Here is a 13,216-nt window from a genome sequence, read left to right on the forward strand (position 1 = left end):
GGGGAGGTGGACCATCTATACAGAAGGGTATTTAATGTCATGCAAACGTTGTAATGATGAGTATTCTGTTTGTCCTGTACCTGGGACCAGACTCCCTGCATATTTCAATAAACCTAACAACTGACTGAAGAAAAGGACTCTGTGCATTTTCTTGAATCTACTTACTCACCATCTATTTTTTTTTTAAGTTACTTCACCACGCATTCATTCATTTGAGGTCATTTCAACATGTCCATTAATTTGCTAATGGTAGCTAATTGTGCCATACTGTAAACTCTGCAATAGGACAGTAAAACTGCATGTAAGGCAGGGGTTATGGAACTAAGATCCTGAAGGTCCATGCCAGTGAAGGTTTTACTGGTATAATGAATAGGTATACTTTAATTCGGCTTAATGCATTAATCGAGGACATGGCTGGGACAAAGATAGGGACAGGAGGACCAAGGTTGTCTGCTGGTATATTACAGCCATCGTGGGCAGCTCGGGGCTGGTTTGACCCGACTGGTCTGGAGGGACTAGGCTTCACAATTGCTCAGGATTCCTGCCTCAAAACGCCTGCAATTGAGAAACTGGGTTGTAAATCTGCACAGAAGTCTACAGAATGGCCAACAGTCATCACTTTTGGAACAGCCCCTAACGTTGTGCAAACTTGAAAAAGGAAGTGCCAGCTAACTAAAAGCATACTGCCATCCGTGTGCTGAGTGAATACCAAAAATAACAGCGTGCTGACAGGTGACACTGTTGCAGTGAGAAGTTATTGATAATATATTTAATTGCGTTATTGTTTTTGGTCCTGTACATTGCTTTCCTTGTTTTAAAGTTGTTCTAAAAAACTAAGGGTCTTGCATAAGGGTAGGCATGTAGAAAACAAACACAAGGACGTTTTTTACTGTAAAAAAGTCACTGCAAAACTATTTCTACATACCTATCGTTATTAATACACGCTATACATGAACACTGCTTTACTTTTGCCGCAGCACTCCGTGCTGAGCGTGAACTGACAAGCTCTAACGTCACGTACTTTCAGGAGGATACCTTGTACAATGAAAGACAGCTTTGCTAACCAACAACAAACCGAAAACGCTCTCTCCCGACGACAGTGGGACCAATCTGCTGATAGCGAGGCGTGGCCAGCCGGGAGTTTCTGGTTGTCTTTTTCGCAGTGTGAGGTGACCCGCACTCAAGCCCAGCAGCAGAAGGAATAATTAGTCTTAGGAAAGCGCTGTGCACTCAGACGCAACTGCCAAAATGTCTCTGTCTAACAAGTTAACGCTGGATAAAGTGGATGTTAAGGGGAAAAGGGTAATAATGAGGTAAAGCTTTCTTTTATTGTAATGTGCTAATTCTGTACGGGGCTTGACATCCATGTTCTGTTATTTTAATACCACTCCGGTGTCTGATGTACAAGATTCGCTAGCATAGATTTGAATATATCAGTTTTAGTCATAACAACGGTACAATAATTACACGTGTGTGTTTTTTTTTTTTTGAACATTCAGTCTGTTTTAAGAAAATACGACTCGGTTAAATTGGGAACAGGAAGTGCTAATTACTCATGTGGTGGTCATCGTTAAATCAATAAAGACACTAATTACTCGTTTTATTTATTTTGAATGCATGTAATAGGAAATACTCCAAGCATGCCGGTTAAATATTATTTTGTAATGGCATAAACTACCTGAGAACTGCACATAGCATTTTTCACATGAGAAATGTGTGTGGTGGGTGGGTTTAACTAAGCACACAACTAGAGCCGGGCTCAGGTGAACTGGGTTATGAATACACTTTCAATGTAGTGCTGGCCGGGATTTTGTTGCGTGGTCCCTTGGTTTTATTACGATGAATATTTTGATATGGTGTATTGGGCTGAAAGGTGAAGCGAGCAGGCGGGAAGACCATTGCTATTTTGATTATATATCCATTGGGCGTACATATTTAAGAGGATTTATTGTTGATAAACACGCTGATTGCTGGGAGCCTATTTAAAGGTGTGTGGTCGAACACATTTACATATGCAATCTAATATTTTAAGTGTATTTGTAATGAACATGTGTTCGCTGCAGTGCTCGTGTCGGTTCGCGCCCAGCCTCGGCTCCGTTACCTTGGTGCCCAGAGAGAATCGGATCTCCTTGATTGGCTGCAGCCGGTGGTTAAAAGGGAGTGTTGTGATATAGTAACTCGGTTGATGTATATTTAGATATTTTATGTTTACTTTTTAGTGAGGATTGTTCAGATTTATTTTTTATTTTTTTTGGACTGCAGTTTGTATTTTTTAAAATTATATCCAGTAATGCTCTTGTGCTTCATGGGATACTATTTCCTTCCATCACCACAACCCAGTATATTTTGGAATAACGTTTTTATGTATTGCTAATTGCCAGAAATAATCTAGGCCTATGACTGAAATGAATTGACAAAACCAAAAGAGACTTACATTAGGAAGGTCATCTGTGGTGGACTGAGGGACAAGGATTATTGCTGGAGTCTTCTTGGCACACCATGACCTAGTTCATAGGGAAGCAGGTTAATCAGTAGCACAGTATGTGCAGATATGAAGGGAGGTTCTTCTGCAGGAAGGCTCTATTGGCTTGTGTCTGTAAAACTCTGTGTTGGTTAAGTTACTGGAAATGAATAGTCATTTTGACCTAATCATGGGGAAGAGAGAGCGGTTAAAAATGGCTGTTGCATAATTTCCTTTTCATTGAAGTTGGGAAGGCATGACTAATGGAATGATGGACACAGAGCTGACACAGAGCTAGTGTCTTGCATGTTGGGGATTTTACCAATAAAGTAACTTGCTGCATCACATGAATGTGGAGGTGGCCCATAATTTTAGTTTAGTAGCCTACCATGTGGGTGGTGCTTTGCCTACACTGGCATACAGAATTGTCTGTTTAAAAACTGCCTTGAGTTTCCTGCATATGAACATGTAATTATGTTTTCAACAGCAGCTCGTAATCACAAAACCTTAACTGTTTCTAATATAGCAGAATGTTCTGTTTTCTTTTCAATTATGTGGACAGCAGGGCCCTTTTTGTGCTGGTTTCAGACACTGTTTTACGTAGGCCTACTCTAGTCTAGCACAGCTAATCTGGGTTTTGCTGAGGTTCAGCATCACGCTGGCATCATGTCTATGGGCTTGGTCACAGGTGGAATACATTTGAATGGCACCAAATTGCAAAGTTGTCAGTACTCATATTAATGTACTATACAGACCAAATGTTACAGCAATTAATTGAATGACCTCTGTCGAGTCTTAAGGCTCATGATGCTGAATTATGAACAGTAATACAAGCTATATGGGCCTGTGGAAACATTTACAATTGTAATTTCTTAAAGGATTTGGTTAGTTTCATACAATGGTAGTTTTTTTAATGTTATTTTCTTTTGCAGGGTTGATTTCAATGTCCCTATGAAGAACAATGAAATCACAAACAACCAAAGGTAAGAAACTGCAGATATTTTTTACTGGATTGTGGATGCAGGTGATTCTCCCAGTACTGAAACAAGGTTCATGTGCAGATACAGAACTGTTCCTTTGCAAAGCTGCAGTGTTATTCAAACACAGGTGCCTGTACCATACCTTGTTTCCTGGGAGATTGTTTCAAAAACTCAAAGCTGCAAGCCTGGTCTTGAACAGTATTGTTTGTTTTCAGTGCAATGCTGGTTAGTAATACTTGTTGTAGGATAGTGCATGCTTGCTTAAATATTTTGCATATTATCCAATATACGTTTAGCAGTTTGCCATGTACAGCGTACTGTATTAAACACATTTTTAGGGCTGATCCCAGGATTTCCATATGTAGTTTGATCACCAGTGCTGTAAAATACTGTCCAGCTGTGGCTCATCCTAGCAGGGTATAGATTGGTCAAATCGAACGCTTTTTTAGTTTCTTATCTTTGTTTCTGTTTCTGTTGGTACCAATTTCAATTGCAATCACTGTGTTGGCACAACTTTTGATTAAGTATTAGGTGTCAGTTTAGTTAACTCATTAACTATTTTTTTAACTAAAGAGACTTGACCCTTTACTGTTATTTATTTGTTCCTTTAGGATTAAGGCTGCTGTCCCAACTATCAAGCACTGTTTAGACCATGGTGCCAAGTCTGTGGTTCTCATGAGCCACTTGGGCCGCCCTGATGGGAACCCCATGCCTGACAAGTACTCCCTGAAACCAGTGGCGGCCGAGCTGAAAAACCTCCTGGGCAGGTAGGACCTCCAGGGGCTTCAATGTGCAAGAGCACTAGACAAGAGAGATGAGGGGTTGTTGTAGACCTCCCTACCCAACCCCTCCAACAGCTTGGCTGACATCTTTTCATGTAATATAATAGATATATTGTTAATGGGAAAGTTTTGTTTGTAAAGGGGTGGTGGTGGGAGTTCTGAAAATTATCCTTTGTATATAGAGAGGTCAGTATATGTCCCATTTGACATGTATCTAGAGAACTGCAAACTACTGATGACACTTTAAGGACAATCTTTAGCACATGTAATGAGTATCATAAATTGGGGTTAATATGGAGCAGCCCTGTCTGTCCTTATATCATACTAGAGACCCATGTATCCGATTTGAGATGAAACTTGGTTTGAACATCCTTCAGCATGTGTTACTGAGTATTCGAATTGTGCCTGTGGGGGTGTGTTTCTGACTGGTTAGTCTTTGTTTGCTGCGCAGGGAGGTTGTGTTCCTGACGGACTGTGTGGGCGCAGAGGTTGAGAAGGCATGTGCTGACCCTGCTGCCGGGACGGTCATCCTTCTGGAAAACCTGCGCTTCCATGTGGAGGAGGAGGGCAAGGGCAAGGATACATCCGGGAACAAGGTCAGAGAGCTGGGCAGGGCAGGGTAGATGGGCACATAGTAAACTTACTATTACTTTGCTATTATGTTGACCGTGGTGTTCAGGCCAGGGCTTGAAATTAGAGCTATTATGTATTATAATAAACAAGTACATTACGAAGAATAAAAAATCAGATAGTTATTTTTTTATTTATTTCAAAGCCTGCTAATGTGTTACTGCTGTACTGTATGCTCTGAACCAAAGTTGAAGTCGCAGCAGTGATACCTTGACATTTGCATGAAGGTCAGTGGGTCACGGTGTCTAGATGGAGTTGCTTTTCTTGTCCTCTGAGCCCCATTTGGTATGCAGTGTTTGGAAGTCAAGTGATACAGTAAGGACAGCTGCTGAACATTTACAGTAGTGTGACCTTTTCCAGACAGAGGGTGAGAGCCCTGCACTGGATGCTCGTAGTGTTGGGGGAAGCCAGCCAACATTGCCAGAGACAAAATGGATTTAAGTTTTTTATATATAAACTAACTGAAATGACTTGATCACTGTCATACTCACCTCTATAATGACTGTCTAAAATGAAGCAGTTTTAGGTTATTCTTCTGAATTACTAGACATAATTTAGTGCTGCATTGAAAACTTTAAATCTGATTATAAAAAATAAATAAATTGCTTACCTGCTTAATGGGAGAAAGAGTGCAAGTGTGCCAGCTGCTCCTTGACCTTCCGTCTGCAGTATTTGTATTCAGTTACTGCAATCCTTTTAAGACTGTACAAATGTTCTTGTGTTGGTTTATTCCTGTGTTTGTTTTTTACAGTGTTCATTGTTGAAGGTAGATTCACACTTGTATGTGCTTACAAAAAAGACGGCACCTTTTGTGCACTTTGTCTCAGAAATCAAAAACGACATTTCAAAAATGATAAACCCCTTGCCTCGGCTCTGCTTTCAAAATGTCATCAGACTGGAGCTCCACTATTTCACTTTCCAATGCTGCTTGGTCTGCTCCTAGGGCTGTGAGAGAAGGTGACACAGATTAAAAACTTTGAAGAAAAGGGTTCTCAACAAAGAAGTTATTTCATACCCATACTATCTTCAAATCTGGAATGAAATTCCTTCTGTAGTTTGTCCAAAAGTACAAAAAACAGCTTTATAGTGATTCAGTAGGCCTATGATGTGAGTGACTTCCATTTAGGAAAATGGAGAAAGGTAGCACTTTAAGTCGAGAACGAATAATGTTCGTATTTTGCTCTGAAGTGCTGTTATAACAGAGCGTATTACTTGACATTTTGTTTGCCTTTTAATTGTTTGTTGAGAACATTGAGTGAGCTTGTAATGTCAGTAATTAAAGCCAGCTTTATAAGCCAGTCTGCATCATTGTTTCTTTTCTTCTTTTCCTTTACTTTCCAGGAAGTTGCGAATAAAGGGAGGAGGCTGAGAAAGCGTTCCAGCACATGTCCTTTAGAAAGCAGTCTGACTTCTTAACCAGATCGCCATACTCTGTTTCATACGCTTCAATTCTCGGAACTGACAATGGTTCAGGTCTTTTCAAACAATGAAATTCACAATCTTGGTGACGATCTGCATAATCTTTTGCATTTCACCGTTTTTCACCTTGCTTAGTGCTTCTTGGTGAATTATGCAGTGAAACATAAAAACATTTGGAATTCCCTCTTTTCCTTTTCATTAGACTTGGCAGTCCTTTTTCTTTGCCTCGCATTTTTGGGGCACCGCCAGGACACACAGATACGAGTTTCTCCTAGGACAGGCCAGTCTCGTCAAATCTCAAAAACATTCATAATATCTTCGCCCCTTGTTCGCGTTTTAAGTGGAATTAAACCCAGGAGTTCTTCACAGAAGCTTTAGGAAAATAGCCCACACACATAATTGTGCAACATCTCATATGTCGGTACTCTCATCATCTGAGATTACCTGCTGTCAGATGTCGTGGCCGATCGCTTTAATCCTCCTCATCACTAGTATCAGACTCTAGGCCCCTAAATTGTTTTAGTATTTCATTTCTGTTGGGGAAATCTGCATATTTTCTGACTCAAACAAACTGGCTTTTCAGATTCCTCGTTTTAAAATGAAGTAATTTGTCCATCTCTTCTGAAACTTATGGTGCTCATCCTGAGCTGGCCGAACTTTCCCCCATTTTACCATAGCTTCATCTTCATTTACAGGACCATCATTTTCAGCAACCAAATGCCCTTGTGGGTTCATTGTGCGGGTCATCGTCGCTTTCACGGTTTTTATCACATTATTGATTGGTTTGTATCACATCGTGATACCAATCCATTCCCTCTTTAGTACCAAAAACATTGACGCCTTGCAACATTTAACGAGAAAGGGAAATTCAAATGCATGTTGAGAGTTGTATTTTACTCCTTTACTGGTCATGTACTTACTATAACACAAGTGCGAGGTTAATAAAATACAATTACCAGAGTTCGCTTTCTATTTCAAGTTTAAATACGTAAGGTTATGAATCCCCTTTTTTTATTTCTAATTTTAACACATTTTTAATAGCGAAGGCTCATGCGAATGAAGGGACGAAGTTAGGGACATGGTTGGGCCGCCAGAGGCCCACGGGCCACACAGTGAAGACCTCTGACTTAGAGGGTGTGTTGCATTGGTGCACACAGGATTATTTGGCATAGAAATGCTCACTTGAACAGATCTACATCTAGAAGAAAGAAATACTTACATATGAGTGCTTGATACAGTATAATCCAATGAGCATATAGTGTAATGTTTTCAGATGTCTCCAATGTCTTCAAACCATTTCTGTTTTAGACTAAAGCCACCCCCGAGAAGGTGGAGGCGTTCCGAGCCTCTCTGTCCAAACTGGGAGACGTTTACATCAACGATGCTTTCGGGACCGCTCACAGAGCCCACAGGTACTTCCTGGACAGACTGGAACACTTTCCTCATATAGAACATATACAACTGCTTTGATTTATTAAACAGGGAGAGGGGGGAGTTGTTATCTTGTCTGTAATCTCATACAGCCCCTTCATTTACTTTGATAATGTATTAGATAAGGTAAGAGTATTTTTTTTATATGTTAAACGTAGCTTGTACAGTTATCACCGCACACTATTGGCACCCTTGTGTTTATTGGTTAAATAGTACAAATGTAATCATGGTATGAAATAAGTTTTTAACTAATGGACACACTGCACTGCAGCTGAGATTTTGTTTTCAAGTTTATTATCCAATTATCCTCCTGACCACTATTAAGTGTTGCCTCTCTATCTCCCCTCCTCAGCTCTATGGTTGGAGTGCAGCTCCCCCAGAGAGCAGCTGGATTCCTCATGAAGAAGGAGCTGGATTACTTTGCTAAGGCCCTGGAGAGCCCAGAGAGACCCTTCCTGGCCATCCTGGGAGGGTAAGTATGCAAACCAAGCAGCAGGAAATGCACAATGGCTCTCCTCTTTTTGTCTTTATATGGTACTGCCTGGGAATTTTCTGCTTGCAATTTTCTGACTGACATATACTGGGTATGGCTGTGCAAGGCAAGTGTAGCACTCCACTTCCCTGTCAAGTAGACTGTAAAAACTTAGAAACAGATTTAGTATATGTTGAGATCCATTTAATTTCGTCTAAACTGTGGAGGATCTAAATATTGAGACCCAACCTCTCTACTGTGTGACTTGTATGTGGTATTGTCTTTTAAAAGGCATTAAGATGCCAGGGTTGTTCTAGTTGAATACTTAAATGGTGGGGCTACTTAAATCTGCCACTGTTTACCCTCTGGTATCTTAACTGTTAGTGAAGTGAAAATTATTTATTTTAATCTGTTTGATTTCTGGAAAAAACAGTATCTAGCTATGGAATTGAAGCCATCTGTTAGTCTGAAACACTACATTGTATTAGGAAATAACTGTTTTTTGTTCTGATTTACATACAAACACTATGGCTTGTATACTTGTTTGATAGTCTTACTTTAGTTGTATGCCAACTGTTTAAAAGACTTTTAGAATTTGAGATGAACCATGCATGGCTTCAGTTTATTTGAACAAGGACTCCAGTCAAGTCCAGCTTCTGTGCAGAGGCCTGGATATACAGCTTGCGTTCATTTCCAGCATTTTCATTATTAATCACCATTCTCCACTGCAATGAAAGGGCACAGAGTTACATCATTGCTTCCCTGCGATTGTCAAAAGTACATTCTGAGGAATTTCACAATGTTCTTTCTTTGACTTCTCAAAAGAGGTTAATCTGTTTATATTGTACATTTTTTTTAAATGTGTTGTAAACATATTCATTGGTAGAAAAAGAAAAATCTCTAGAAACCATGGATGGTTCTTCCTAAAAAAAAAAAAAAAAAAAAAAAAAAAACTAAATAAATGGTTTTCAGGATGCTGAGCCCTACTTCTGTTTTTGATTTGTGTTGCCAGTGCTAAAGTCCAGGATAAGATCCAGCTGATCAACAACATGTTGGACAAGGTCAACGAGATGATCATTGGAGGGGGCATGGCCTTCACATTCCTTAAAATTATCAACAACATGGAGGTACGACCACACTAGGGACTGAACCAGGGCCAAATTCAGCAAATGCATATGGGGCCGATTAGGTCCTACTGCATAGAAGGGCTTTTGAGAGTTATTCTAATTCTATATTGATAATGGGTGAAGGAATGCATTGTTGTATTATGCTTGCCCTGCTTGGGATTGGGTTGTAATTCTAGTCTAGTGAATTAAAACATTAATTAAACCAACTTTTGATAGGCTATTTTAAACAAGTGGACTTCTTCCAACTGGTATGTCATTTTGTCCTCAAAAAATGTGCACATGGTGATGGAAGTGATATTGTCAATATAAGGCTTGCACTCCCTCTAGTGGGAAATACATGAACAGCAGAACATACAGTAAATCATGTGAATAGTGCAGACTGCAATGATTGAAATTCCCTTGGTTCAAACCATGTTGATTTAATCCCTCATTCAGATTGGCACTTCCCTGTTTGACGAAGAGGGTTCCAAGATTGTAAAGGACTTAATGGCCAAGGCGGAGAAGAATGGCGTGAAGATCACTTTGCCTGTCGATTTCATCACCGCAGATAAATTTGATGAGAATGCACAAACTGGAACATCTACTGTAGCGTCTGGAATCCCTGCCGGCTGGATGGTGGGTTACAGTCATTTTTTTTTCTTCTTGTTTCAGTGATTGTTTTTAAAGTTTTTATTCCATCATTGAAAACTACTCCACACTTTGTAAAGATAAATATCAAACGTTGCTTATACAAGACATTCACCCAAGGAGAGCAGGCAGTTAATGTCTGGGGGTCATTTTTCAAAGTGATTGCTTAAAATACTCTGTGCAGCTTCTAGATTTTTCTAATCTGTGGCCAGACATGGTCCTTACCAGACAGTAAAGCCCTCTTCTGTTTCTATCGCTTAGCCTTTTATTTAGCTTTTGAATTGAATATTCACTGCAGGTTACCTGCATTGTTTGGCTAGTGTTCCACACCTGGTAAATTCTACTGAAATAAAATTCCTTTAATCTGTGTACTGCACAACATCCCTCCATAAACTGGGCCACTCTACTTTCTGGCAGTTCATGTTGCATTGCTCAAATGTACTTTTTAGCTGCAGGGACTAAAGCTTACTTGCATGTCACTTTGTCACTCTAGCCAGGTACACTGCCCTCCACCAATAGACCCAGAGAGGATTGGGTTTAGACCCGGTCCTGCTGCCACCAGAAGCATTCTAAATGACCTGTTCAGACTGTTGTTGCTCAAAATGCAAAGATGTGAATGAATGGTGCCTTTTTCACTCTTCAAAAATGTACTGAAAAGCTGAAGTTTCTAAGGCAGAAATAGTTTAAAATGTGTGTGGAGCACTACCCTTTTTAAATAGTGAAAGTTATTAGCAGTTTAACATAATCTCTATGTGATGCCAACCTGAAAGTTTGTTGATTGTGGTGCTAACTGTGAACTCTGGTCTTGCCCCAGGGTCTGGACTGTGGCCCGGAGAGCACCAAGATGTTTGCTGAGGCTGTAGGCCGGGCCAAGCAGATTGTGTGGAACGGACCAGTGGGTGTGTTTGAGTGGGACAAGTTTGCCAGTGGAACCAAGAACATGATGGACAGGGTGGTGGAGGCAACACAGAAGGGCTGCATCACCATTATTGGTAAGCTACAGCTGGAGCAAGACACACTGTTCAGTTCATCTTGATACCAGCACCATTCATATGATTGATTCATCAGACCGTACAGGGTGTTTGTTAATGGCTTTTTTTATAGTCTGCAGCCTAATGCATTACATTACATTGTTACTGGTAAGGAGAGGGAGCTTGCAGACTGGCACTGCTTTGTGGTATTGAATCTGCCCACCTAATTATATAATGTCAAAAACATGTTACAAAGATATTCAACATTTTATTACGGTATAAAAACTCTAGTTATAAAAATGGTAACCCATTCCACACCCTCACCACAACTCTCCTACCTTCTGTCCTAAGTCCTGTCTACACTTAATTTCCAACAGTGTCCTCTGCTCCTGGTTCACTGTACATTTGCCGAGATTTTTTTTTTTTTGTAAAACCAATACTTTAAAATAGAAGTTCAAGACCGCTATCATACGAATAAATTGAAAGTTCAAAAAATGCATAATTTGACATATTCAAAGACCTTGTTCAATACACTGTTGATATTATATACAGTAGGTTTGCTTGTGAGGTGGCCCTTTCACAGTTGTGGTTTCCAGAACCCCTGGACTATGGAATGACTATTTACTTTACTTTTGCAATTGTTGGATGTCTTCCATCACGCCATTATCTAGGCAGTACCTGCATAGAAGCATCACTTATCCTGTATAGAATGTTTAAATGAAGCCGCTCTAAACCCATGTGGCTGTGGTCCTGTTCCAGGTGGTGGAGACACAGCCACTTGCTGTGCTAAGTGGGATACAGAGGACAAGGTCAGCCACGTCAGCACTGGAGGCGGAGCCAGTCTGGAGCTACTGGAAGGTACATTTAATCAATTATTGGGAGTCGTATCATTAGGGGTTTTAAAGGTTGTGTCTGTTCTAAGTATACACCTGTTCATACGATGGAAAAACAGTGGATATGAATTAGTTGCTTTAACTTGGCTAAATATCCTATCTGATAAGAGACTGTAAAACAGAGTAGCTTGCCGTGAGAATTCTTTTCATTTTCCGTTTTTTACACTAAGCAATATGGCAGTGGATGTAAACTTTGATTTGTATGACTGGAATGCTTTAGCAATTCCCCTGAAACTTTCTTCTGCCAGAGAGCTGTTTTAAAGATGGCACCAAAGCTTTCGCACAATAATAAACAAAACCAATTGGCTAGAATTATTTTTGTTTATTTAACAGGCAAACTTCTTCCTGGTGTGGATGCCTTGAGCAATAACTAAACCCTTGGGGATCCTGAAGACCTGAGAAGGGGTTTCGATGCAGAGCCCCGGAGAACCACGCAACACTGCTTGTCTCGCTCCTCAGTAGCACAGATGATGAATTCCTCTGTTTGTACTATGCCTTTGCTGTGACTCCCAAGGAAAGCTCTGTTCTGAGTTCAAATAAGATACTTTTACAGTTTGGAATTGGTCATTTGTGGTCCCCTGTATGTGTGTGTTGCTTGATTTTGTTCATGTGTTTGAGAGAGTTTTGTTTGTTCTGTGTTAACTATAGATTATATATTTTGCCTTTACCCATGGTTAAATCTGTATTTAAATACCTACGGTCTCTATTTTTACAAGCTGGTGTTATGTAGCAGCTTGTACTGTTGTTGGTAAAGTAGGTTTACCAGGTGTACTGTGTCTGAACAACTTATGCCAAACTGCTGAATAAAAACAAACGTTGGTGTAAAGACAGATTGACTTTGTGATTTATGGTACAACAAAGAGAAATGCCTTGTGAAAGTGCTTGTTCTTGGTATACCATTGCTTTCTATTACATGAACAATTGGTACCCAGCCATGGTTGTGAATTCAGTGTTAACTATCTGTGTGATAAAGTTGAGGACCATGACATAAATCAATTGTATAATTGTGTATACAGAAGAGAATAGAAAGGAATTGGGAATGTTTATTCACAATTTGATAAGAGATTCTCCCGATGTATGCAAAAACGTAAGTTTGACATCAGATGGATGGATGAATAATTTATGCTAAATAATGTTAATTCCAAGTTTTGTGAATATTGGAAAAACGGTTCTCCAAATGTATTCTAAAATGCGTGATGCGTGACATACCGCCGCAACAGATGTATGAAATACTTTTTAGCTACTATGTTTTGAAACTATCACAAGCAAAACTGTTGCATTGAGGTGTAAAGGTATAAACAGGCCTGAACAAGAACCTCATTTAAAACAATAACTTTTCAGCTGAACCATAAAAATATCAGCTGCCTCTGCACTGCTGATCATACTGGTGAGAGAGTGCCTTAGTTGCTGACCATACCAGCTA

At 39.9% G+C, this 13,216-nt stretch overlaps 1 protein-coding gene across 1 annotated transcript; it reads left to right on the forward strand.

Moving 5' to 3' along the window:
- Positions 1–1,151: 1,151 nt before the first annotated feature.
- LOC121318687 (phosphoglycerate kinase 1) lies at positions 1,152–12,619 on the forward strand. Its single transcript, XM_041255618.1, has 11 exons — positions 1,152–1,313; positions 3,394–3,444; positions 4,053–4,208; positions 4,675–4,819; positions 7,581–7,684; positions 8,056–8,175; positions 9,188–9,302; positions 9,738–9,917; positions 10,744–10,921; positions 11,660–11,758; positions 12,127–12,619. The coding sequence occupies exons 1-11, from the start codon at positions 1,249–1,251 to the stop codon at positions 12,165–12,167; spliced, it is 1,254 nt and encodes a 417-aa protein (XP_041111552.1). The 5' UTR covers positions 1,152–1,248; the 3' UTR covers positions 12,168–12,619.
- The last annotated feature ends 597 nt before the right edge of the window (positions 12,620–13,216 follow it).

Source organism: Polyodon spathula, chromosome 7 (genome assembly GCF_017654505.1).
Source record: "Polyodon spathula isolate WHYD16114869_AA chromosome 7, ASM1765450v1, whole genome shotgun sequence".
Classification (NCBI taxonomy): domain Eukaryota; kingdom Metazoa; phylum Chordata; class Actinopteri; order Acipenseriformes; family Polyodontidae; genus Polyodon; species Polyodon spathula.

Coding starts and splice junctions, on each gene's coding strand:
- LOC121318687 (XM_041255618.1), top strand. CDS start 1,249: ATGTCTCTGTCTAACAAGTTAACGCTGGATAAAGTGGATGTTAAGGGG. Junction 7,685..8,055: donor ACCGCTCACAGAGCCCACAG/GTACTTCCTGGA, acceptor TCCCCTCCTCAG/CTCTATGGTTGGAGTGCAGC. Junction 8,176..9,187: donor TTCCTGGCCATCCTGGGAGG/GTAAGTATGCAA, acceptor TTGTGTTGCCAG/TGCTAAAGTCCAGGATAAGA.